Source organism: Panulirus ornatus, chromosome 13 (assembly GCF_036320965.1).
Source record: "Panulirus ornatus isolate Po-2019 chromosome 13, ASM3632096v1, whole genome shotgun sequence".
NCBI lineage: Eukaryota > Metazoa > Arthropoda > Malacostraca > Decapoda > Palinuridae > Panulirus > Panulirus ornatus.
The window spans coordinates 15310906-15335384 of record NC_092236.1 but is presented as its reverse complement, the minus strand read 5'-3'; the positions used below and the strand labels follow the sequence as shown (position 1 = coordinate 15335384).

Genomic DNA, 24479 nt, shown 5'->3' with positions numbered 1-24479 from the left:
TACGGAGCTGCCCTGTGTAAAACGTACGGAATAATAACCACCGCCTAAAAAAAGTCGAAGACATTAAAGAGTAGCGTGGATGCATTGGCAGTTCCTGAAAACAATATCACATAATGGTGCATACTGCAGAAATCATGATACAAATGCCAGGAAAATAATTTGATGATGGCAACTCACCGTCAGCACTGAATAATTTAACAAAAACAATGGGTACACTCATGTGGGTACGCGCTGTTATGTGTCGTAGATGTTATCAGTTCTTTTTCATCTCTCTTAAGTCCTTGTCGTCGCATTTGCTCTTCCGAATGTGCGAAATATGAATGAATTGCGATTTACTCGTGTATATATATATATATATATATATATATATATATATATATATATATATATATATATATATATATATATTTTTTTTTTTCCGCTGTCTCCCGCGTTTGCGAGGTAGCGCAAGGAAACAGACGAAAGAAATGGCCCAACCCACCCCCATACACATGTATATACATACGTCCACACACGCAAATATACCTACCTACACAGCTTTCCATGGTTTACCCCAGACGCTTCACATGCCCTGATTCAATCCACTGACAGCACGTCAACCCCGGTATACCACATCGCTCCAATTCACTCTATTCCTTGCCCTCCTTTCACCCTCCTGCATGTTCAGGCCCCGATCACACAAAATCTTTTTCACTCCATCTTTCCACCTCCAATTTGGTTTCCCTCTTCTCCTCGTTCCCTCCACCACCGACACATATATCCTCTTGGTCAATCTTTCCTCACTCATTCTCTCCATGTGCCCAAACCATTTCAAAACACCCTCTTCTGCTCTCTCAACCACGCTCTTTTTATTTCCACACATCTCTCTTACCCTTACAATACTTACTCGATCAAACCACCTCACACCACACATTGTCCTCAAACATCTCATTTCCAGCACATCCATCCTCCTGCGCACAACTCTATCCATAGCCCACGCCTCGCAACCATACAACATTGTTGGAACCACTATTCCTTCAAACATACCCATTTTTGCTTTCCGAGATAATGTTCTCTACTTCCACACATTCTTCAAGGCTCCCAGAATTTTCGCCCCCTCCCCCACCCTATGATCCACTTCCGCTTCCATGGTTCCATCCGCTGTCAGATCCACTCCGAGATATCTAAAACACTTCACTTCCTCCAGTTTTTCTCCATTCAAACTCACCTCCCAATTGACTTGACCCTCAACCCTACTGTACCTAATAACCTTGCTCTTATTCACATTTACTCTTAACTTTCTTCTTTCACACACTTTACCAAACTCAGTCACCAGCTTCTGCAGTTTCTCACATGAATCAGCCACCAGCGCTGTATCATCAGCGAACAACAACTGACTCACTTCCCAAGCTCTCTCATCCCCAACAGACTTCATACTTGCCCCTCTTTCCAAAACTCTTGCATTCACCTCCCTAACAACCCCATCCATAAACAAATTAAACAACCATGGAGACATCACACACCCCTGCCGCAAACCTACATTCACTGAGAACCAATCACTTTCCTCTCTTCCTACACGTACACATGCCTTACATCCTCGATAAAAACTTTTCACTGCTTCTAAAAACTTGCCTCCCACACCATATATTCTTAATACCTTCCACAGAGCATCTCTATCAACTCTATCATATGCCTTCTCCAGATCCATAAATGCTACATACAAATCCATTTGCTTTTCTAAGTATTTCTCACATTCTTCAAAGCAAACACCTGATCCACACATCCTCTACCACTTCTGAAACCACACTGCTCTTCCCCAATCTGATGCTCTGTATATGCCTTCACCCTCTCAATCAATACCCTCCCATATAATTTACCAGGAATACTCAACAAACTTATACCTCTGTAATTTGAGCACTCACTCTTATCCCCTTTGCCTTTGTACAATGGCACTATGCACGCATTCCGCCAATCCTCAGGCACCTCACCATGAGTCATACATATATATATCCCTGGGGATAGGAGAGAGAACAAAAATGCTTCCCACGTATTCCCTGCGTGTTGTAGAAGGCAAAAGAAGGAACAGAGAATGGGGCCAGGTGAGGATATTCCTTCAAAGGCCTAGTCCTCTGTTCTTATCGATATCTCGCTAACGCGGGAAATGGCGAATAGTATGAAAGAAAAAAGAATATATATATATATATATATATATATATATATATATATATAGATAGATAGATAGATATCACAATACCTTCCAACAGTCAGAATTCGAATCCTGGCTGTCTTGAGGGTATCGTGTTCTATGAGAGTGCGCGTTCATAAGCACTATATATATATATATATATATATATATATATATATATATATATGCCTTCTCCAGATCCATAAATGCTACATACAAAGTTGATAGAGATGCTCTGTGGAAGGTATTAAGAATATATGGTGTGGGAGGCAAGTTGTTAGAAGCAGTGAAAAGTTTTTATCGAGGATGTAAGGCATGTGTACGTGTAGGAAGAGAGGAATGTGATTGGTTCTCAGTGAATGTAGGTTTGCGGCAGGGGTGTGTGATGTCTCCATGGTTGTTTAATTTGTTTATGGATGGGGTTGTTAGGGAGGTAAATGCAAGAGTCCTGGAAAGAGGGGCAAGTATGAAGTCTGTTGGGGATGAGAGAGCTTGGGAAGTGAGTCAGTTGTTGTTCGCTGATGATACAGCGCTGGTGGCTGATTCATGTGAGAAACTGCAGAAGCTGGTGACTGAGTTTGGTAAAGTGTGTGGAAGAAGAAAGTTAAGAGTAAATGTGAATAAGAGCAAGGTTATTAGGTACAGTAGGGGTGAGGGTCAAGTCAATTGGGAGGTGAGTTTGAATGGAGAAAAACTGGAGGAAGTGAAGTGTTTTAGATATCTGGGAGTGGATCTGTCAGCGGATGGAACCATGGAAGCGGAAGTGGATCATAGGGTGGGGGAGGGGGCGAAAATTTTGGGAGCCTTGAAAAATGTGTGGAAGTCGAGAACATTATCTCGGAAAGCAAAAATGGGTATGTTTGAAGGAATAGTGGTTCCAACAATGTTGTATGGTTGCGAGGCGTGGGCTATGGATAGAGATGTGCGCAGGAGGATGGATGTGCTGGAAATGAGATGTTTGAGGACAATGTGTGGTGTGAGGTGGTTTGAGCGAGTGAGTAACGTAAGGGTAAGAGAGATGTGTGGAAATAAAAAGAGCGTGGTTGAGAGAGCAGAAGAGGGTGTTTTGAAATGGTTTGGGCACATGGAGAGAATGAGTGAGGAAAGATTGACCAAGAGGATATATGTGTCGGAGGTGGAGGGAACGAGGAGAAGAGGGAGACCAAATTGGAGGTGGAAAGATGGAGTGAAAAAGATTTTGTGTGATCGGGGCCTGAACATGCAGGAGGGTGAAAGGAGGGCAAGGAATAGAGTGAATTGGAGCGATGTGGTATACAGGGGTTGACGTGCTGTCAGTGGATTGAATCAAGGCATGTGAAGCGTCTGGGGTAAACCATGGAAAGCTGTGTAGGTATGTATATTTGCGTGTGTGGACGTATGTACATGTGTATGGGGGGGGTTGGGCCATTTCTTTCGTCTGTTTCCTTGCGCTACCTCGCAGACGCGGGAGACAGCGACAAAGTATAAAAAAAAAAAAAAAAAAAAAAATATATATATATATATATATATATATATATATATATATATATATATATATGTATATATATATATATATATATATATATATATATATATATATATATATATGTATATATATATATATATATATATATATATATATATATATATATATATATATATATATATATATATATATATATATACTGAACTACTTGAAGGTGCCTACTATTAAAGTTACTGCTGTTTCTTTTGCTGATTCCAGCTGAGTTCCTGAAATTGAACAGAGCGTGAAAATCAATTCAAAATATGATAAGCATATATCAGCATAAATTGTGTGGTGACTGCAAAGGAAGACAGAGTATCGCAAGAGAAATCAAATTGCTCTCAGACTAAAAAGAGAATAGATTGCATTATTTTCCTGTCAATTTTTAGTCCCTTGGGTACGTTAAGCCACCAGGCTGGTGGACATCCAAGTGACCTTGACTCATCGCTTCAGGCTACGCATGGTCAAGATCATGGATAAATTGTTCCAATTAAAAAAAAAATGGGAATTACAGCTCTTACCGGGCTTTTATGACATTAATTGGTAGGACATCTGATATTTTGAGTAAACTTCATTGTCATTGTTACCGAATATGATGACGCAGGATTTAATGTTCTGCTACAGTATTGTCTTTCAAAATTCAGGCAAATACATATTGACTTTTCCAGACGTGAAATATTAAAAACTTCGAAAACTCAGATCTCAGAATGGATGGTAACAATTCATATGAGAAATGAATGATTATGGTAACGACTTACGAGTACAGTATACTACAATGAAAACAATATGTTGTTTAGATAGACAACACCGTTGGGGTGAATAAAGTTACTAAATTTGTTAAAAGATTATATGATCAATTTTTATCGAAAAAACTATATATTGAATTAATTGAAATCATTACCTATACCTGTTTTTCATCACTTATTTAAACATGCCGACTGGAGATATTTGCCACGCACATTCGATACATAAAAAGTCCAAATATATCATGATTTAGGGATGTTACACATATTTCATGCTTAAGGTATAATGAAAATGAAAAAAATAAGGTGAAATGGTATATGACCGGTGTCGTTTTATGGTATATGTTCTTTTTTCGGTAGAATTAAAGATACAGCGTTTGAACATGAGCCATCATCATTATTGGAATGCTCGCAGCAGTAGCAGACGGGAAGACGGTCTCCAAGGGAGTCTTCAACGATTGTCTAGCATTTCTCCTTAAAGACTCTCCTCGTGAGATACATCCGCCCTTAAGAATGCCAAACATCAAGATATTTTCGGGCTCCTCTCATCCAGACCTTGCCCAGCGAGTGGTGGATCGCCTTGGCATTGATCTAGGGAAGGTGGTAACTAAGAAGTTTTCAAATTTGGAGACATGGTAAGATTTTGAGTTGTGGCTTTTTTGTTAATCATACTAGATGTGATCCCTTAAACGTAAATACGTTAAAGGTTGATGTCAATTTTTCGTTTCCTAATTGATTTTAAATGTTGTTATGGTTGTGCCCGGGTACTCGTTGCAGCTTGACTCATGATTCTAGGTTTATAATTGGATGACATCTCGACTTGCCTTCCAGTTTTGCATTTTCGTGGTAATATACATAATTTGTCCTAATGATTTGAAGGTTAGATCATATATAATAGCAAAATAGGCATCTTAGAGGATGCATAGTGGCGTGCGCATGCTGTGTTGTTGCTCCATCAGCTGAGGAGTGGCTACCACCCGTATAGCTTCGCTCTATATTCATTTCGGAAATCCTATGCCAGCAGCATTTCAGTTATTGACACTGTATCTGTAATTGAATATGATTAGCTTATTAGATTATTGTAAAGTAGAAGAAATGTTATTACGTTTGTGAATACTTAAAACGCAATGATAATGGTGGCATCAGTTTGTTGTCCAGTGGGACCGTGGTAATAAGGTACTTCCTGGCTCGCTAAAATGTTACTAACTCCCTGACAAGCTCAGTTATAATGATGAGATATTTACTGCTGTGTTATGAATTTATTCGTAATAAAAATTGTTTTGATAAGTGTAATGATGTTTAGGCTATTTCGCACCTGAACGACCTGATGCGCTTCTTTGTTTTGTTTTATATATTTGTTAATTTTTGTTGAAAAGTTTAAGTAATAACTAAATTAGAATTATAAAGATTTCTTGGTTATAACAATGTATATACAGATACACAGTAAGCCGTGATCCTTAGGGTAAATAGTCTGATGGCATAACACAAGTAACTTTTGGAAGTGGAAGGGAAGCTAATCTTCCAATATTTGGTTAATGTGATTTAGAAGGGTACTGTGGAGATATAATGGTAGTAATTTTACGATTATAAACACGTTATAAGTAACTTTCAGTTACACATATCTTTAGCTTTGCTATTAAGTGATTTTGTTGTACATTGTAAGTGTAGTGTATAGGGGAGGCAGTCCCAGTTGGGGACCATTATAAATCGTAGCATTAACATTTCATTGAACGCTTTTGAATAAAGTGATAGTAGTACATTAGGAAAGACATAGGGTTAATTATTGTTATTGTAAGGTTATTCACTTGAGTAAGAAATTGTCATAACCAAACCTGTGAAAGTGTCACCAAACCTCTCTTGTTAGTCAAGATTATCTTGATATTCAGTATTTAGTAATGTTGACACACATGTTCTGTAGACTTGTCAGTTTGGGATTTTAGGTGTAGCATATCTTGCTCTACCAGTAAATATTAAGATAAATTTTTTTTTACAGATAGCCAAGGTCTTCCAAGAGCACTTTCAGGAAAATTCTTGTTACTGTTATGCTAATTTGGTGGACCTGTGTGGTGTGGATTCTGTATCCATCTATGATGCCTCTTTCCTTTGGGAGTTCCCTTGAGGGGGTGTCCAAGGCAGAACAGTATCCATGACTGGTGAATTCTAGTGCCGTTTCTTTGATTTTAGTACTTCAGTCTTAACAGGCCTCTGGCAGAGGGCGATTCTAAAGCAATGTTTTCTTAGGATCCTATCTAATGTTCCCATTAACTAATATTACCTTATGTGCAAACTCAATGTTCCTGCCTATTACTTTTACATAATATTTCGACCTACTGCTCATGTGGTGTAGAAGCATAAGGATAAGGCTTCCATTCATTAGAGGGTCATGTAAGTTTGGACCTGAATGGGATACAAAAGTCCTTACATATCAGCAAAATGGAGCTGGTAGGCGCAAAGTTTTTATCCTACTGAGTGTCCATAAACTGAGGTGTGGAATTTTATGTCTGATGGATTGCGGTTGTCCACTGTCTGGTGAACAAAGGCTCTTGTAGATCCCTACCTTATGTAGGGATATGGGTTGAATATCTATACTCATATGATATGTAACTAGTCCTATGAGGATGTGGTAATACACGAAAGCATGTGGTATTGCTTCATTTTTCTAGTGGCATTTCTGAAGCAGGGGTAATGATGCTGTTTCCTGTGAGGTGGGGTAGCACCAGGAATGGAAGAAGGCAAGCAAGTTTATGTATTATTATTTTTTTTTTATTATACTTTGTCGCTGTCTCCCGCGTTTGCGAGGTAGCGCAAGGAAACAGACGAAAGGAATGGCCCAACCCCCCCCATACACATGTATATACATACGTCCACACACGCAAATATACATACCTACACAGCTTTCTATGGTTTACCCCAGACGCTTCACATGCCTTGATTCAATCCACTGACAGCACGTCAACCCCGGTATACCACATCGCTCCAATTCACTCTATTCCTTGCCCTCCTTTCACCCTCCTGCATGTTCAGGCCCCGATCACACAAAATCTTTTTCACTCCATCTTTCCACCTCCAATTTGGTCTCCCTCTTCTCCTCGTTTCCTCCACCTCCGACACATATATCCTCTTGGTCAATCTTTCCTCACTCATTCTCTCCATGTGCCCAAACCACTTCAAAACACCCTCTTCTGCTCTCTCAACCACGCTCTTTTTATTTCCACACATCTCTCTTACCCTTACGTTACTCACTCGATCAAACCACCTCACACCACACATTGTCCTCAAACATCTCATTTCCAGCCACATCCATCCTCCTGCGCACAACTCTATCCATAGCCCACGCCTCACAACCATACAACATTGTTGGAACCACTATTCCTTCAAACATACCCATTTTTGCTTTCCGATATAATGTTCTCGACTTCCACACATTCTTCAAGGCTCCCAGGATTTTCGCCCCCTCCCCCACTTCCGCTTCCATGGTTCCATCCGCTGCCAAATCCACTCCCAGATATCTAAAACTCTTCACTTCCTCCAGCTTTTCTCCATTCAAACTTACCTCCCAATTGACTTGTCCCTCAACCCTACTGTACCTAATAACCTTGCTCTTATTCACATTTACTCTCAGCTTTCTTCTTTCACACACTTTACCAAACTCAGTGACCAGCTTCTGCAGTTTCTCACATGAATCAGCCACCAGCACTGTATCATCAGCAAAAAACAACTGACTCTCTTCCCAAGCTCTCTCATCCACAATAGACTGCATATTTGCCCCTCTTTCCAAAATTCTTGCATTCACCTCCCTAACAATGCCATCCATGAACAAATTAAAGAACCATGGAGACATCACGCACCCCTGCCGCAAAGAAACTTTCACTGAGAACCGATCACTTTCCTCTCTTCCTAGACTTACACATGCCTTACATCCTCGATAAAAACTTCTCTGTTTCTAACAACTTGCCTCCCACACCATATATTCTTAATACCTTCCACAGAGCATCTCTATCTACTCTCATCATATGCCTTCTCAAGATCCATAAATGGTACATGAAATCCATTTGCTTTTCTAAGTATTTCTCACATACAGTCTTCAAAGGAAACACCTGATCCACACATCCTCTACCTCTTCTAAAACCACACTGCTCTTCCCCAATCTGATGCTCTGTACATGCCTTCACCCTCTCAATCAATACCCTCCCATATAATTTCCCAGGAATACTCAACAAACTTAAACCTCTGTAATTTGAGCACTCACTTTTATCCCCTTTGCCTTTGTACAATGGCACTATGCAAGCATTCTGCCAATCCTTAGGCACCTCACCATGAGTCACACATACATTGAATAATCTTACCAACCAGTCAACAATACAGTCACCACCCTTTCTTAATAGATTCCGCTGCAATACCATCCAAACCCGCTGCCTTGCCGGCTTTCATCTTCCACAAAGCTTTTACTACCTCTTCTCTACTTACCAAATCATTCTCCCTAACCCTCTCACTTTGCACACCACCTTGACCAAAACATCCTATATCTGCCACTCTATCATCAAACACATTCAACAAACCTTCAAAATACTCACTCCATCTCCTTCTCTCATCACCACTACTTGTTATCACCTTCCCATTTTTTTTATATACTTAATTTTTGTCTACACATTTGTTTGCCTTTATCCGCTCCTGGCGCCATACCGCCTCATTGGAATTGGCATTACCACCCCTTTTAATGCCATACAGAGGTTAGATTTGATTAGGTTTGGGAACAAATGGGAACTTCAGTGAAGGGGGCAAATGGGGAGGTGTTAACAAGTAGTGGTGATGTGAGAAGGAGATGGAGTAAGTATTTTGAAGGTTTGTTGAATGTGTTTGATGATAGAGTGGCAGATATAGGGTGTTTTGGTCGAGATGGTGTGCAAAGTGAGAGGGTTAGGGAAAATGATTGGGTAAACAGAGAAGAGGTGGTAAAAGCTTTGCGGAAGATGAAAGCCGGCAAGGCAGCGGGTTTGGATGGTATTGCAGTAGAATTTATTAAAAAAGGGGATGACTGTATTGTTGACTGGTTGGTAAGGTTATTTAATGTATGTATGACTCATGGTGAGGTGCCTGAGGATTGGCGGAATGCTTGCATAGTGCCATTGTACAAAGGTAAAGGGGATAAAAGTGAGTGCTCAAATTACAGAGGTATAAGTTTGTTGATTACTCCTAGTAAATTATATGGGAGGGTATTGATTGAGAGGTGAAGGCATGTACAGAGCATCAAGTTGGGGAAGAGCAGTGTGGTTTCAGAAGTGGTAGAGGATGTGTGGATCAGGTATTTGTTTTGAAGAATGTAAGTGAGAAAAACGTAGAAAAGCAAATGGATTTGTATGTAGCATTTATGGATCTGGAGAAGGCATATGATAAGAGTTGATAGAGATGCTCTGTGGAAGGTGTTAAGAATATATGGGGTGGGAGGCAAGTTATTAGAAGCAGTGAAAAGTTTTTATTGAGGATGTAAGGCATGTGTACATGTAGGAAGAGAGGAAAGTGATTGGTTCTCAGTGAATGTAGGTGTGTGGCAGGGGTGTGTGATGTCTCCATGGTTGTTTAATTTGTTTATGGATGGGGTTGTTAGGGAGGTAAATGCAAGAGTTTTGGAAAGAGGGGTAAGTATGCAGTCTGTTGTGGATGAGAGAGCTTGGGAAGTTAGTCAGATGTTGTTCGTTGATGATTCAGCGCTGGTGGCTGATTCGGGTGAGAAACTGCAGAAGCTGGTGACTGAGTTTGGTAAAGTGTGTGAAAGAAGAAAGCTGAGAGTAAATGTGAATAAGAGCAAGGTTATTAGGTACAGTAGGGTTGAGGGTCAAGTCAATTGGGAGGTAAGTTTGAATGGAGAAAAACTGGAGGAAGTAGAGTGTTTTAGATATCTGGGAGTGGATTTGGCAGCGGATGGAACCATGGAAGCGGAAGTGAATCATAGGGTGGGGGAGGGGGAGAAAGTTCTTGGAGCGTTGAAGAATTTGTGGAAGTCGAGAACATTATCTCGGAAAGCAAAAATGGGTATGTTTGAACGGATAGTGGTTCCAACAATGTTATATGGTTGCGAGGTGTGGGCTATGGATAGAGTCGTGCGGAGGAGGGTGGATGTGCTGGAAATGAGATGTTTGAGGACAATATGTGGTGTGAGGTGGTTTGATCGAGTAAGTAATAATAGAGTAAGAGAGATGTGTGATAATGAAAAGAGTGTGGTTGAGAGAGCAGAAGAGGGTGTTTTGAAATGGTTTGGTCACATTGAGAGAATGAGTGAGGAAAGATTGACAAAGAGGATATATGTGTCAGAGGTGGAGGGAACAAGGAGAAGTGGGAGACCAAATTGGAGGTGGAAAGATGGAGTGAAAAAGATTTTGAGTGATCGGGGCCTGAACATGCAGGATAGTGAAAGGCCTGCAAGGAATAGAGTGAATTGGAATGATGTGGTATACTGGGGTTGATATGCTGTCAGTGGATTGAACCAGGGCATGTGAAGCATCTGGGGTAAACCATGGAAAGTTCTGTGGGGCCTGGATGTGGAAAGGGAGGTGTGGTTTCGGTGAATTATTACATGACAGCTGGAGACTGAGGGTGAACGAATGTGGCCTTTGTTGTCTTTTCCTAGCGCTACCTTGCACTCATGAGGGGGGAGGTGGTTGTTATTTCATGTGTGGCGGGGTGGCGATAGGAATGAATAAAGGCAGACAGTATGAATTATATACATGTGTATATATGTATATGTCTGTGTGTGTATATATATGTATACTTTGAGATGTATAGGTATGTATATTTGCGTGTGTGGACATGTATGTATATACATGTGTATGTGGGTGGGTTGGGCCATTCTTTCGTTTGTTTCCTTGCGCTACCTCGCTAACGCAGGAGACAACGACAAAGCAAAATAAAATAAGAATGATTCTATTTCACATACATAGCACAGGTATCGACCCCCAAGAAAAAGTTGAACAGCTGTTTGTGAACTGAGTTTCTGGAATCTCAGGCCTATATACCTATAGTCTAGGACACTGATTGTCACACCACAGAGACTGGTTGAAAGCATGCTTCACATTATTGCATCATTATGTTATAGGTGTGTACTTGTTCTGTTTAGGTTTGAATCATTATTTTTCAACAGCGTGGAGATTGGGGAAAGTGTTCGTGGTGAGGATGTTTACATTGTTCAGAGTGGATGTGGAGAGATTAATGATAACCTGATGGAGATGCTCATTATGATCAATGCCTGCAAAATTGCATCTGCTGCTCGAGTCACTGCAGTCATTCCATGCTTCCCATATGCCAGACAGGATAAGAAAGATAAGGTTAGTGTCTGATTTTGAAGAAGAGTATTATTATTAGAACATTTGGAATTTAATGTATTTAGCAGTAGAGTTCTTTGGGCTTTTTTCTGTAATTTGATTAAGTGAGTTGTCACATAACCTTGTTCTTCCACCTCATGCTATATTTTTTATTGATTTACTGTATACTATCATTAATTGATGAGCAGTCTTTTGATAGAGATGTAGCACTTCCTTGGTGATTCTCTTGCTTGTTAAGTGATGACCAGCACAGTTTTGTATATGATATTTTTCAATTCTCTTGAGAGTTTTAGGTCTGAAAGTATGCTATGTGTACAGTTCAACCTATTGGCCTTAAATAGAAAGTCTGTTTTCTTAAACCTTGTAAGACAGGAGAAGCAGTCCTCCCTCATCTCATAGCTGTTAGCTTTAAAGGAAGTATAGATTATTTCTCTGTTCAGAAATGAGTTTCTCATAGGCAGCTAACAAGTATAGCATTGAAAAATGCATCATGATTTTCCCTCCCTCTCGACAGTCACGTGCTCCAATATCTGCCAAGTTGGTGGCTAACATGCTCTCTGTAGCAGGGGCAGACCACATCATTACAATGGACCTTCATGCCTCACAGATCCAAGGATTCTTTGATATTCCTGTTGACAACCTTTATGCAGAACCTGCAGTTCTCAAGTGGATCCGTGAAAATATACCCGAGTGGAGAAATGCAATTATAGTTTCACCCGATGCTGGAGGAGCAAAAAGGTATGTGTTTAGATAGTTCTTTTGTGTAGTTACATTGCTATGGAAAGATTAAAAACAATGAATTATGTTTTAACCTGTTTTGTTTGAAATGCTGTACAGGCTTCCCCCATTATGCACGGAATGCATTTTTGGTAAGATACATGATAGGAAATCCACTCAATTCAGGTCTAATGCTATGAGAGAGATAGAGATGCACTCAAGACACTTTTCAGTTTCAATTTTAACTTCTACTGTAGAAAAAAAGTGTTTATGATTCACCTATTGTGTAAACATGATTTATGATTCAAGGAGCAAGCTTGGGAAAAATAGGAATGCATTGCAGACACTTCCCAAAGTCCTTTTTCTTTTCTGACTTTTTTCACTTTTATGTGATGATTTTTGTATGCATTCTTTCACAAGTCTTATTGAACACTAAAGGTGTCAATTTCTAATTTTGATCTACCCAGAATGCCATTTCCCTTATCAAAAGATGTTTCTTGTTGTTTTCCCAGCATATAGTGAGGATGACAAAGCCACAGCATTTTATTATCTTTTCTTGGTTGGATCATCCTACATTGCTTAAGAATCTCAAAGATCCCTTGGGTGTAAAAAAAGAAAATTAATCAACTACATCTATTGCCTCCCAACTGCCTTCTTGGCTCAACCTGGGTCATTTTACTAGTGAAAACCTCCTTTTGTTGATAACATAATCACCCTCAGGCCATTGTTACCAGTCTATCTCAGTTTTCTTGATTGTTAAAGAGTACAGTCATTAAGCTCCAAGCCTTCTTTATTAGCTTTTTCCTTGTTATGTTGTGTACGTATTCTTTTCTCATTTATTGAGGTTGTGGTTTATTATGTAACAATCTTTTTTTTATTTGTACACTTGACTTTATACTGGTTTGCTACTTAGTACTACTCGCTTTTGTATCAGGAGGGTTAGTGATAACTGCTTAGTGAGCCAGCTCTTTAGTGCTTGTCAAGTTGCACTCCTCTGATCTAGGTAGCTTTTTTTTCTTTCAGCCTCACTAACATGTGGACTACTGGCATTCTGTCCACAAACATACAGTCTCTCCTTGTCATATGTAACACTTGACATGCATTTCATTCTTCGTAACTCTAGATTTTCCTGCGGTGAGCACTATGTGCTAACCCTACCTGTTGTCAAAATGGTATGAGCAGTAGATATAAGTAGTAAGTAGGAACATGTAGGCTGGAATATTAGGTTGAAGTAGCAGGTAGGAGCCTATGCAAACACTGCAATAGACTTGCCCTTCTGCCATTTTGTAAAGGAATTTATAAAGTGCATTTTTTCTTCACACAGAGTGACATCTATAGCTGATCGTCTCAATATAGAATTTGCCCTGATTCACAAAGAACGAAAGAAGGCCAATGAAGTGGCATCAATGGTTCTGGTGGGAGATGTAAAGGATCGCATTGCCATCTTAGTGGACGACATGGCAGACACTTGTGGAACTATATGTCATGCTGCTGAGAAGTATGAATTATATCCTTGGAAAAAGTATCTTATATCGGTGATTTGGGAGTAAGAGAGCTACCCATGTATCTTATACATTCTTAAGATGCAACTACTGAGAATGGAAGCAAGAAGCTGGAAACCTTCCCCTCTATGTATTGTCACTCTCCAAAAGGAGCCAAATGAAGATTGCTCCTCAAAGGTTCAGGCTGGAAAATCTGAATGTTTGAGGATGTAAGCAGGATAAGAAGGGAAAAATAGGTTTTATGTTTGAGGGACAGACCCTGGTTTAAATGGCTGTAAGTAAAGCTAAGCTGAAGAGGAAGGGATGAAATGGTTCAGGAATATCAGAATAAAGTTTGGGTGTCGTGTGAGAATTAAAAGCAAAGGAATGGGTGGCACTTTTGAAAAAGGAGTGACTGTGTAACTGTGTTAAAGAATGTAAGGAATTGAGTTTGAATGATATGGTAGTAATAAAAGTCGACAATGAGGTGGATGATCATCATTGCCAATTTCTCTGGTAGTAAGAAAAGTTAGGAAGAGAGGGGAATATTTTGAGAGGAGCTAAATGAATGCTTCAGAAATTTGATGCAAGGAATTTAGTCCTCATGGTGGGAGATTTGAATACTAGACTGGGTTATGTGACAGTTGGGGTTATATGTGGGGGTTATGGGGTACCCAGTGTAAATGAGGAAGGGTAACAGCATGTTGAATTGTGCTGAACAAAGATTGGAGGTTGAAGGATGGAGTGAAAAAGATTTTGAGCGATCGGGGCCTGAACATACAGGAGGGTGAAAGGCATGCAAGGAATAGAGTGAATTGGAATGATGTGGTATACCGGGGTTGACCTGCTATCAATGGATTGAACTAGGGCATGTGAAGCATCTGGGGTAAGCCAGGGAAAGTTTTGTAGGGCCTGGATGTGGAAAGGGAGCTGTGGTTTCGGTGCATTACACATGACAGCTAGAGACTGAGTGTGAACGAATGTGGCCTTTGTTGTCTTTTCCTAGCGCTACCTTGCACAGGGGGAGGGAGATGCCTTTTCATGTGTGGAAGGGTGGCGACGGGAATGGATGAAGGCAGCAAGCATGAATATGTACATATATATATATGTATATGTCTGTGTATGTATATATTGAAATGTATAGGTATATGTATGTGTGTGTGTGTGGGCATTTATCTGTGTACAAGTGTATGTGGGTGGGTTGGGCCATTCTTTCGTCTTTTTCCTTGTGCTACCTTACTAACGCAGGAGACAGTGACTAAGTATAATGAATATAAAATTAATATATATATATATATATATATATATATATATATATATATATATTTTTTTTTTTTTTTTTTTTTTTTTTTTATACTTTGTCGCTGTCTCCCGCGTCTGCGAGGTAGCGCGAGGAAACAGACGAAAGAAACGGCCCAACCCCCATACACACGTACATACACACGTCCACACACGCAAATATACATACCTACACAGCTTTCCATGGTTTACCCCAGACGCTTCACATGCCTTGGTTCAATCCACTGACAGCACGTCAACCCCTGTATACCACATCGCTCCAATTCACTCTATTCCTTGCCCTCCTTTCACCCTCCTGCATGTTCAGGCCCCGATCACACAAAATCTTTTTCACTCCATCTTTCCACCTCCAATTTGGTCTCCCTCTTCTCCTCGTTCCCTCCACCTCCGACACATATATCCTCTTGGTCAATCTTTCCACACTCATTCTCTCCATGTGCCCAAACCATTTCAAAACACCCTCTTGTGCTCTCTCAACCACGCTCTTTTTATTTCCACACATCTCTCTTACCCTTACGTTACTTACTCGATCAAACCACCTCACACCACACATTGTCCTCAAACATCTCATTTCCAGCACATCCATCCTCCTGCGCACAACTCTATCCATAGCCCACGCCTCGCAACCATACAACATTGTTGGAACCACTATTCCTTCAAACATACCCATTTTTGCTTTCCGAGATAATGTTCTCGACTTCCACACATTCTTCAAGGCTTCCAGAATTTTCGCCCCCTCCTCCACCCTATGATCCACTTCCGCTTCCATGGTTCCATCCGCTGCCAGATCCACTCCCAGATATCTAAAACACTTTACTTCCTCCAGTTTTTCTCCATTCAAACTTTCCTCCCAATTGACTTGACCCTCAACCCTACTGTACCTAATAACCTTGCTCTTATTCACATTTACTCTTAACTTTCTTCTTTCACACACTTTACCAAACTCAGTCACCAGCTTCTGCAGTTTCTCACATGAATCAGCCACCAGTGCTGTATCATCAGCGAACGACAACTGACTCACTTCCCAAGCTCTCTCATCCCCAACAGACTTCATACTTGCCCCTCTTTCCAAAACTCTTGCATTCACCTCCCTAACAACCCCATCTATAAACAAACTAAACAACCATGGAGACATCACACACCCCTGCCGCAAACCTACATTCACTGAGAACCAATCACTTTCCTCTCTTCCTACACGTACACATGCCTTACATCCTCGATAAAAACTTTTCACTGCTTCTAACAACTTGCCTCCCACACCATATATTCTTAATACCTTCCACAGAGCATCTCTGTCAACTCTATCATATGCCTTCTCCAGATCCATAAATGCTACATACAAATCCATTTGCTTTTCTAAGTATTTCTCACATACGTTCTTCAAAGCAAACACCTGATCCACACATCCTCTACCACTTCTGAAACCACACTGCTCTTCCCAATCTGATGCTCTGTACATGCCTTCACTCTCTCAATCAATACCCTCCCATATAATTTACCAGGAATACTCAACAAACTTATACCTCTGTAATTTGAGCACTCACTCTTATCCCCTTTGCCTTTGTACAATGGCACTATGCACGCATTCCGCCAATCCTCAGGCACCTCACCATGAGTCATACATGCATTGAATAACCTTACCAACCAGTCAATAATACAGTCACCCCCTTTTTTAATAAATTCCACTGCAATACCATCCAAACCTGCTCCCTTGCCGGCTTTCATCTTCCGCAAAGCTTTTACTACCTCTTCTCTGTTTACCAAATCATTTTCCGTAACCCTCTCACTTTGCACACCACCTCGACCAAAACACCCTATATCTGCCACTCTATCATCAAACACATTCAACAAACCTTCAAAATACTCACTCCATCTTCTCACATCACCACTACTTGTTATCACCTCCCCATTTGCGCCCTTCACTGAAGTTCCCATTTGCTCCCTTGTCTTACGCACTTTATTTACCTCCTTCCAAAACATCTTTTTATTCTCCCTAAAATTTAATGATACTCTCTCACCCCAACTCTCATTTGCCCTCTTTTTCACCTCTTGCACCTTTCTCTTGACCTCCTGTCTCTTTCTTTTATACATCTCCCACTCAATTGCATTTTTTCCCTGCAAAAATCATCCAAATGCCTCTATCTTCTCTTTCACTAATAATCTTACTTCTTCATCCCACCACTCACTGCCCTTTCTAATCAACCCACCTCCCACTCTTCTCATGCCACAAGCATCTTTTGCGCAATCCATCACTGATTCCCTAAATACATCCCATTCCTCCCCCACTCCCCTTACTTCCATTGTTCTCACCTTTTTCCATTCTCTACTCAGTGTCTCCTGGTACTTCCTCACACAAGTCTCCTTCCCAAGCTCACTTACTCTCACCACCCTCTTCACCCCAACATTCACTCTTCTTTTCTGAAAACCCATACAAATCTTCACCTTAGCCTCCACAAGATAATGATCAGACATCCCTCCAGTTGCACCTCTCAGCACATTAACACCCAAAAGTCTCTCTTTCACGCGCCTGTCAATTAACACGTAATCCAATAACGCTCTCTGGCCATCTCTCCTACTTACATACGTATACTTATGTATATCTCGCTTTTTAAACCAGGTATTCCCAATCACCAGTCCTTTTTCAGCACATAAATCTACAAGCTCTTCACCATTTCCATTTACAACACTGAACACCCCATGTATACCAATTATTCCCTCACATATATATCCCTGGGGATAGGGGAGAAAGAATACTTCCCACGTATTCCCTGTGTGTCATAGAAGGCGACTAAAAGGGAAGGGAGCGGGGGGCTGGAAATCCTCCCCTCTCGTTTTTTTTTTTTTTTTTCCCAAAAGAAGGAACAGAGAAGAGGGCCAGGTGAGGATATTCCCTCAGAGGCCCAGTCCTCTGTTCTTGACGCTACCTCGCTATCGCGGGAAATGGCGAATAGTATGAAAAAAAAAAAAAATATATATATATATATATATATATATATATATATATATATATATATATATATATATATATGGTTAGGTGTGATTTCTGCTCCTTCTAGATGTGAAGGAGATTGTGCTCTTTCAGCTTGATTAAGGTACTTCTTTACCTCAGCCTTAGCATAGGAGTTGTGATGCACTGGTTGTGTGGCAGGTGAAGATGAAGAAATCAGAATCCAGTTTGTATTGCTTCTTGGGGTTCTTAAATGTAACTTGAAGATGTAGCACTACACTGAGATGGGTGGGGCTTTATAGGTTAGACAAGTTTGCAAGTCAGTTTGTTGAGGAAATCCTTTATCAGAAATTATTCACCATTGGTGGTGCACCAACATAGAAAGAATGTAGAGGGAAGCAAACTGGAACAGTTCATTGTGTCTGTTTGAGGCTGTCTGCAATATCAGAATCTTGAATTTTATGATGTAGAGAAAGGAGGACTTAATGAGAAATATATCTCTGGAGGCACAAACAATGTTAGCTGTGGAAAAGAAGTAAAGTGTTTACCAAGTTTGTTTCTAAACATATCAGTGATGTTCTTCTGAATACTTTTATGTGTATATTATTCCATATTTATCCCTGGGGATAGGGGATGAAGAATACTTCCCATGTATTCCCTGCGTGTCGTAGAAGGCGACTAAAAGGGGAGGGAGCAGGAGGCTGGAAATCCTCCCCTCTCGTTTTTTTTTTTTCTTTTTTTTAATTTTCCAAAAGAAGGAACAGAGGGGGGCCAGGTGAGGATATTCCACAAAGGCCCAGTCCTCTGTTCTTAACGCTACCTCGCTAATGCGGGAAATGGTGGATAGTTTAAAAGAAAAAAGAAAAAATATATATATATATTATCCCTGGGGATAGGGTATCCCTGGGGATAGGGGAGAAAGAATACTTCCCACGTATTCCCTGCGTGTCGTAGAAGGCGACTAAAAGGGGAGGGAGCGGGGGGCTGGAAATCCTCCCCTCTTTTTTTTTTTTTTTAATTTTCCAAAAAAAGGAACAGAGAAGGGGGCCAGGTGAGGATGTTCCCTCAGAGGCCCAGTCCTCTGTTCTTAACGCTACCTTGCTGATGCGGGAAATGGCGAATAGTTTGAAAGAAAAAAAAAAAATATATATATATATTATATATATATATATATATATATTAAGAATATATGGTGTGGGAGGCAAGTTGTTAGAAGCAGTGAAAAGTTTTTATCGAGGATATAAGGCATGTGTACATGTAGGAAGAGAGGAAAGTGATTGGTTCTCAGTGAATGTAGGTTTGCGGCAGGGGTGTGTGATGTCTCCATGTTAGTTTAATTTGTTTATGGATGGGGTTGTTAGGGAGGTAAATGCAAGAGTTTTGGAAAGAGGGGCAAGTATGAAGTCTGTTGGGGATGAGAGAGCTTGGGAAGTGAGTCAGTTGTTGTTCGCTGATGATACAGTGCTGGTGGCTGATTCATGTGAGAAACTGCAGAAGCTGGTGACTTGAGTTTGGTAAAGTGTGTGAAAGAAGAAAGTTAAGAGTAAATGTGAATAAGAGCAAGGTTATTAGGTACAGTAGGGTAGAGGGTCAAGTCAATTGGGAGGTAAGTTTGAATGGAGAAAAACTGGAGGAAGTAAAGTGTTTTAGATATCTGGGAGTGGATCTGGCAGCGGATGGAACCATGGAAGCGGAAGTGGATCATAGGGTGCGGGAGGGGGCGAAAATCCTGGGAGCCTTGAAGAATGTGTGGAAGTCGAGAACATTATCTCGGAAAGCAAAAATGGGTATGTTTGAAGGAATAGTGGTTCCAACAATGTTGTATGGTTGCGAGGCGTGGGCTATGGGTAGAGTTGTGTGCAGGAGGATGGATGTGCTGGAAATGAGATGTTTGAGGACAATATGTGGTGTGAGGTCGTTTGATCGAGTAAGTAACGTAAGGGTAAGAGAGATGTGTGGAAATAAAAGGAGGGTGGTTGAGAGAGCAGAAGAGGGTGTTTTGCAATGGTTTGGGCACATGGAGAGAATGAGTGAGGAAAGATTGACCAAGAGGATATATGTGTTGGAGGTGGAGGGAACGAGGAGAAGTGGGAGACCAAATTGGAGGTGGAAAGATGGAGTGAAAAAGATTTTGTGTGATCGGGGCCTGAACATGCAGGAGGGTGAAAGGAGGGCAAGGAATAGAGTGAATTGGATCGATGTGGTATACCAGGGGTTGACGTGCTGTCAGTGGATTGAATCAGGGCATGTGAAGCGTCTGGGGTAAACCATGGAAAGCTGTGTAGGTATGTATATTTGCGTGTGTGGACGTATGTATATACATGTGTATGGGGGTGGGTTGGGCCATTTCTTTAGTCTGTTTCCTTGCGCTACCTCGCAAACGCGGGAGACAGGGACAAAGCAAAAGAAAAAAAAAAATATATTTGTATTTTTTGTTATTATACTTTGTCGCTGTCTCCCGCGTTAGCGAGGTAGCGCAAGGAAACAGACGAAAGAATGGCCCAACCCACCCACATACACATATACATAAATGCCCACACATGCACCTATACATACATTTCAGTGCATACATACATATACATAGACATATACAGATGTACACATGCACATACTCATACATGCTGCCTTCATCTATTCCCCCCGCATGCGCACGAGGTAGTGCTAGGAAAGGACAAAAAAGGCCACATTCGTTCACACTCAGACTCTAGCTGTCATGTGTAATGCACCGAAACCAAAGCTCCCTTTCCACATCCAGGCCCCACAAAACTTTCCATGGTTTACCCCAGACACTTCACATGCCCTGGTTCAATCCATTGGCAGCACGTCGACCCAGTGTGCCACATCGTTCCAATTCACTCTATTCCTTACACGCCTTTCACCCTCCTGTATTCTATTTTTTTATTTTTTTTTCATATTCCTTGCGTGTTGTTAAAGGCAACTAAAAGGAGAGGGAGCGGGGGGCTGGAAATCCTCCCTTCCAGATTTTACTTTAACAAAAGAAGAAACAGAGAAGGGGGCCAAGTGAGGATTTTCCCTCTTAGGCCCAGTTCTCTGTTGTAAATGCTCCATCGCTGATGTGGGAAATGGCAGATATGTATGAAAAAAAATATATGTATATATAGATTATGAAGGAATAATGATCACCTCTTTATTGTTATCACAGACTAATGTGATCGTCATATTATCAATACCTAGATTAATGAGGTTTGGGACCAGTGGGTACTGTTGAATTACATACTGATTTACAGGCATGCAGATGAGAGTTTCATGGATGTAAGTCTGCTGAGAGAGGCACCAGGTGTGATATCTGGTCATTTTTTAGTAGAGGTGAGTGTGAATGATTGTGATGGTATTAGAAAAAGAGGGAAAGACATAAGTAGGAAGTGGTTAAAGTGAGTGAACTTGAAAAAGAAACTTGAAAGCACTGATACCTCAGAGACTGAGTGAAGAATGACATAAGGTGAAACTAAATAAACCAAGCACAGTGGGTGAGGAGTGGAAGGTTAAATTAACTTATTTGTGCTGATGAAATGTGGAATGCAGAAGGTGGGAAGTGGGTGTAGGTCAAAGGATACTGAATAGTTGGGTAAGGAAATTAAAGTGCTGGTGAAAGAGAAAAGAGAGATGCACAGACAGTATCTGCAAGGAAGGAATGCATGTGATTGGGAGATGTACAAGCGAGTGGCAGGAGGGCAAGGTATGGTGAGGAAGCATTGGTGAGTTTAATGGGAGAATAAGAAAACGTTTAGGAGGGTACTTTACCACTTTTCATGACCTGTGATTCCACCCAGTTGACTTGGCTGGCTTTCAGAGCACTGCAAAACCCCATAAAAGGGACTTTTGTGACAGGAAGGTAAGGAGGTAAATGGTGGAAGAATGATGAAATGGCTGGGAGTGATGGTTAAGGCAGCTGATGAGTAAATGGTAATAGGCAAAGAAGTGGTGAAAAAGAGATGGATTAGGTATTTTGGAAGACTGCTGAATATACCAGATGATTGGAATGTGGATGTGGTGCATTTGGAACAAAATGGTTTGTGGAGCAAAAGTCATGAGGAATAGTTTGGTGAAAAGAGGGGAGGGATAAGATGGAGTGTGCCAAAGAAGTAGTAAATGGATGAAAGTGCAGTTTTTCAAGAAAAGGGATGACAGTGTTGCTGAGTATTTATTCAGGCTTTGCAATCAGTGTAAGGCCCAGTGTTAGGTGCCTGAGGATAAGCAGCTTGCATGTATAGTGCCCGTACAATAAGTTAAAGGGTGACCTGAGAATGTTTGGATTAAAGAATTATCTTTTTAGTATACCAGGTATGTTGTATCAGAGAATGGCCAATTGAAAAATATTTTTGAAAAGTACTGTGAGAGAGATTGAGTTATATATAGAATTTATGGACCTGAAGGACATTTATGATAGGGTTGAGAGAGAGGCCTTTAAAGGTGTTATGAATAAATGATTTGGGAGGACAGCTCCTTAACGGTTGATTTTTCTGTTTATGGATAGGATTGTGAAACGTACCTTGGAGCAAGGGGCAGGATTATATTATGCTAGGGTTAGGGATTACTTGGGAAGCAAGGCAGTTTCTGTTTCTTGATGACTTTACTCTGATGGCAGACTCAAGAGAGAGCCTGAAGAAGTTTGTGTCTGGGTTTAGGAGTTTGTGTAAGGTGAGGAAGTCAAGAGTTAACATGAACAAAACTAAGAAAATGTGATGTTGCAGGAGGAAAAGACGGGATTGTTTAAACGTGAGATTGAAAGAGGAGAACCTTAAGGAAGTGGAGCCCTTTGCAGATATGGGTGGACATGGCAGCAGATTGAACCATATGGGCTGAAATGAGTCATAGGATGGAAGAGGGGGTGCACTGATGAGTGTGGGCAAAAGGAGGTCATTATCTGTTAGGATAAAGATAGGTACATTTGAAGGTATAATAGTCCTGATAGTGTTGTATGGATGTGAATTTAGGGCCCAGAACACAAAGAAAGGAATATGATGGATGTGTTGGAAATGGAATGACTGAGGACGCTATGAGAAGGGTTGATCATAAAAGGATTGACAGTGTGAGGGTAAGGCACAGCAGTAAGTACAGTCTGATTGAGAAAGCTGAGTAGGGTGTGCTGAATTGGTTTAGACATACTGAGAGAATGATTGAAGAATGACTGACTCAAAGAATCTATGGGTCAGAGCAAGGGGAAAGGAGAGACCAAGAGAGGCCTTGAAGTATCGTGGCTTGTGCACTAGGGGGGTGAGATGTGTTCATAGGACAATACATTGTAGAGATGTGATATACAGGTATCGACGTGCTGTTACTGAGCTGCACCAGGGTTAATAATACAGTGGGGGTAAACTACAGAATGGTCTAGGGCTTGTCTTTGGATGGTGGGTATTATACACTACAGCTGGAGAGTGGTTGTGAGCATGTTGGGCTTTTGGTCGTGTGTTCATGGCGCTACCTTGTTTTACATCTCACTGAAGTATGTTCCTTGAATGACCCTTTTTCTCTTATATCCTCAGTATTGAAACAAGCATGGATTAGCAATGGGATGGTACAATAACCATTTCATATGATTTTCTCTTTTAGACTTATGGAAGCAGGTGCCACAAAAACATACGCCATCTTGACCCATGGTATCTTTTCTGGGCCAGCAGTGTCCCGTATCAACAATGCATGCTTTGAAGCTGTAGTTGTCACTAATACCATACCTCAAGAACAACACATGAAGGACTCCAGTAAAATTCAGGTAAGACTTATAGGCACTGGTGTGCATTGACTCTGAAATGATGGCCATCTTTGTTTGACAGTCTTATTGGGAGTGACACCCATCATCATCTAATGGTCTAACTTCTCCTTTTGCATTTCATATATCCAGCTTACTTATCATACTGTTAATAACATATTGAGGTCTCTTCTGTTGCTAGATAGGTGTGAGAAAAAAAATGGCTTTCCACAGTACATCTACAGCTAGTGCTGTAGATGCACATCTGTCAACCTCAGGCTAAATGTCAGGAAAACAAGTGATTCAGAGTTATTTGAGCAGGATTGAGGAGAAGGCAGCCCAGCTCTGGGTGGCATTTGTGTTGTCATGTGGAGCAGATTATTGGCCTTTGTATTGTCATGTGGACCAGATTATATAACAGAAAGCAAAAATGGGTATGCTTGAAGGAATAGTGGTTCCAACAATGTTGTATGGTTGTGAGGGAGTGTGGTTGAGAGAGCAGAAGAGGGTGTTTTGAAATGGTTTGGTCACATGGAGAGAATGAGTGAGGAAAGATTGACCAAGAGGATGTATGTGTCAGAGGTGGAGGGAACGAGAAGTG

General features: G+C 40.9%; 1 protein-coding gene across 1 annotated transcript in view; it reads left to right on the top strand.

Annotated features, from left to right (window-relative positions):
• Nucleotides 1–4780: 4780 nt before the first annotated feature.
• The window catches only part of Prps (phosphoribosyl pyrophosphate synthetase), a 39870-nt gene continuing 20171 nt past the window's right edge, over nt 4781–24479 (top strand). The window contains exons 1-5 of the mRNA XM_071668698.1: nt 4781–5046; nt 11547–11730; nt 12242–12465; nt 13769–13942; nt 23743–23902. Coding sequence (XP_071524799.1) covers nt 4817–5046; nt 11547–11730; nt 12242–12465; nt 13769–13942; nt 23743–23902 — 972 coding nt within the window. The 5' untranslated portion in view covers nt 4781–4816. The remainder of the gene's footprint in view (nt 5047–11546; nt 11731–12241; nt 12466–13768; nt 13943–23742; nt 23903–24479) is intronic.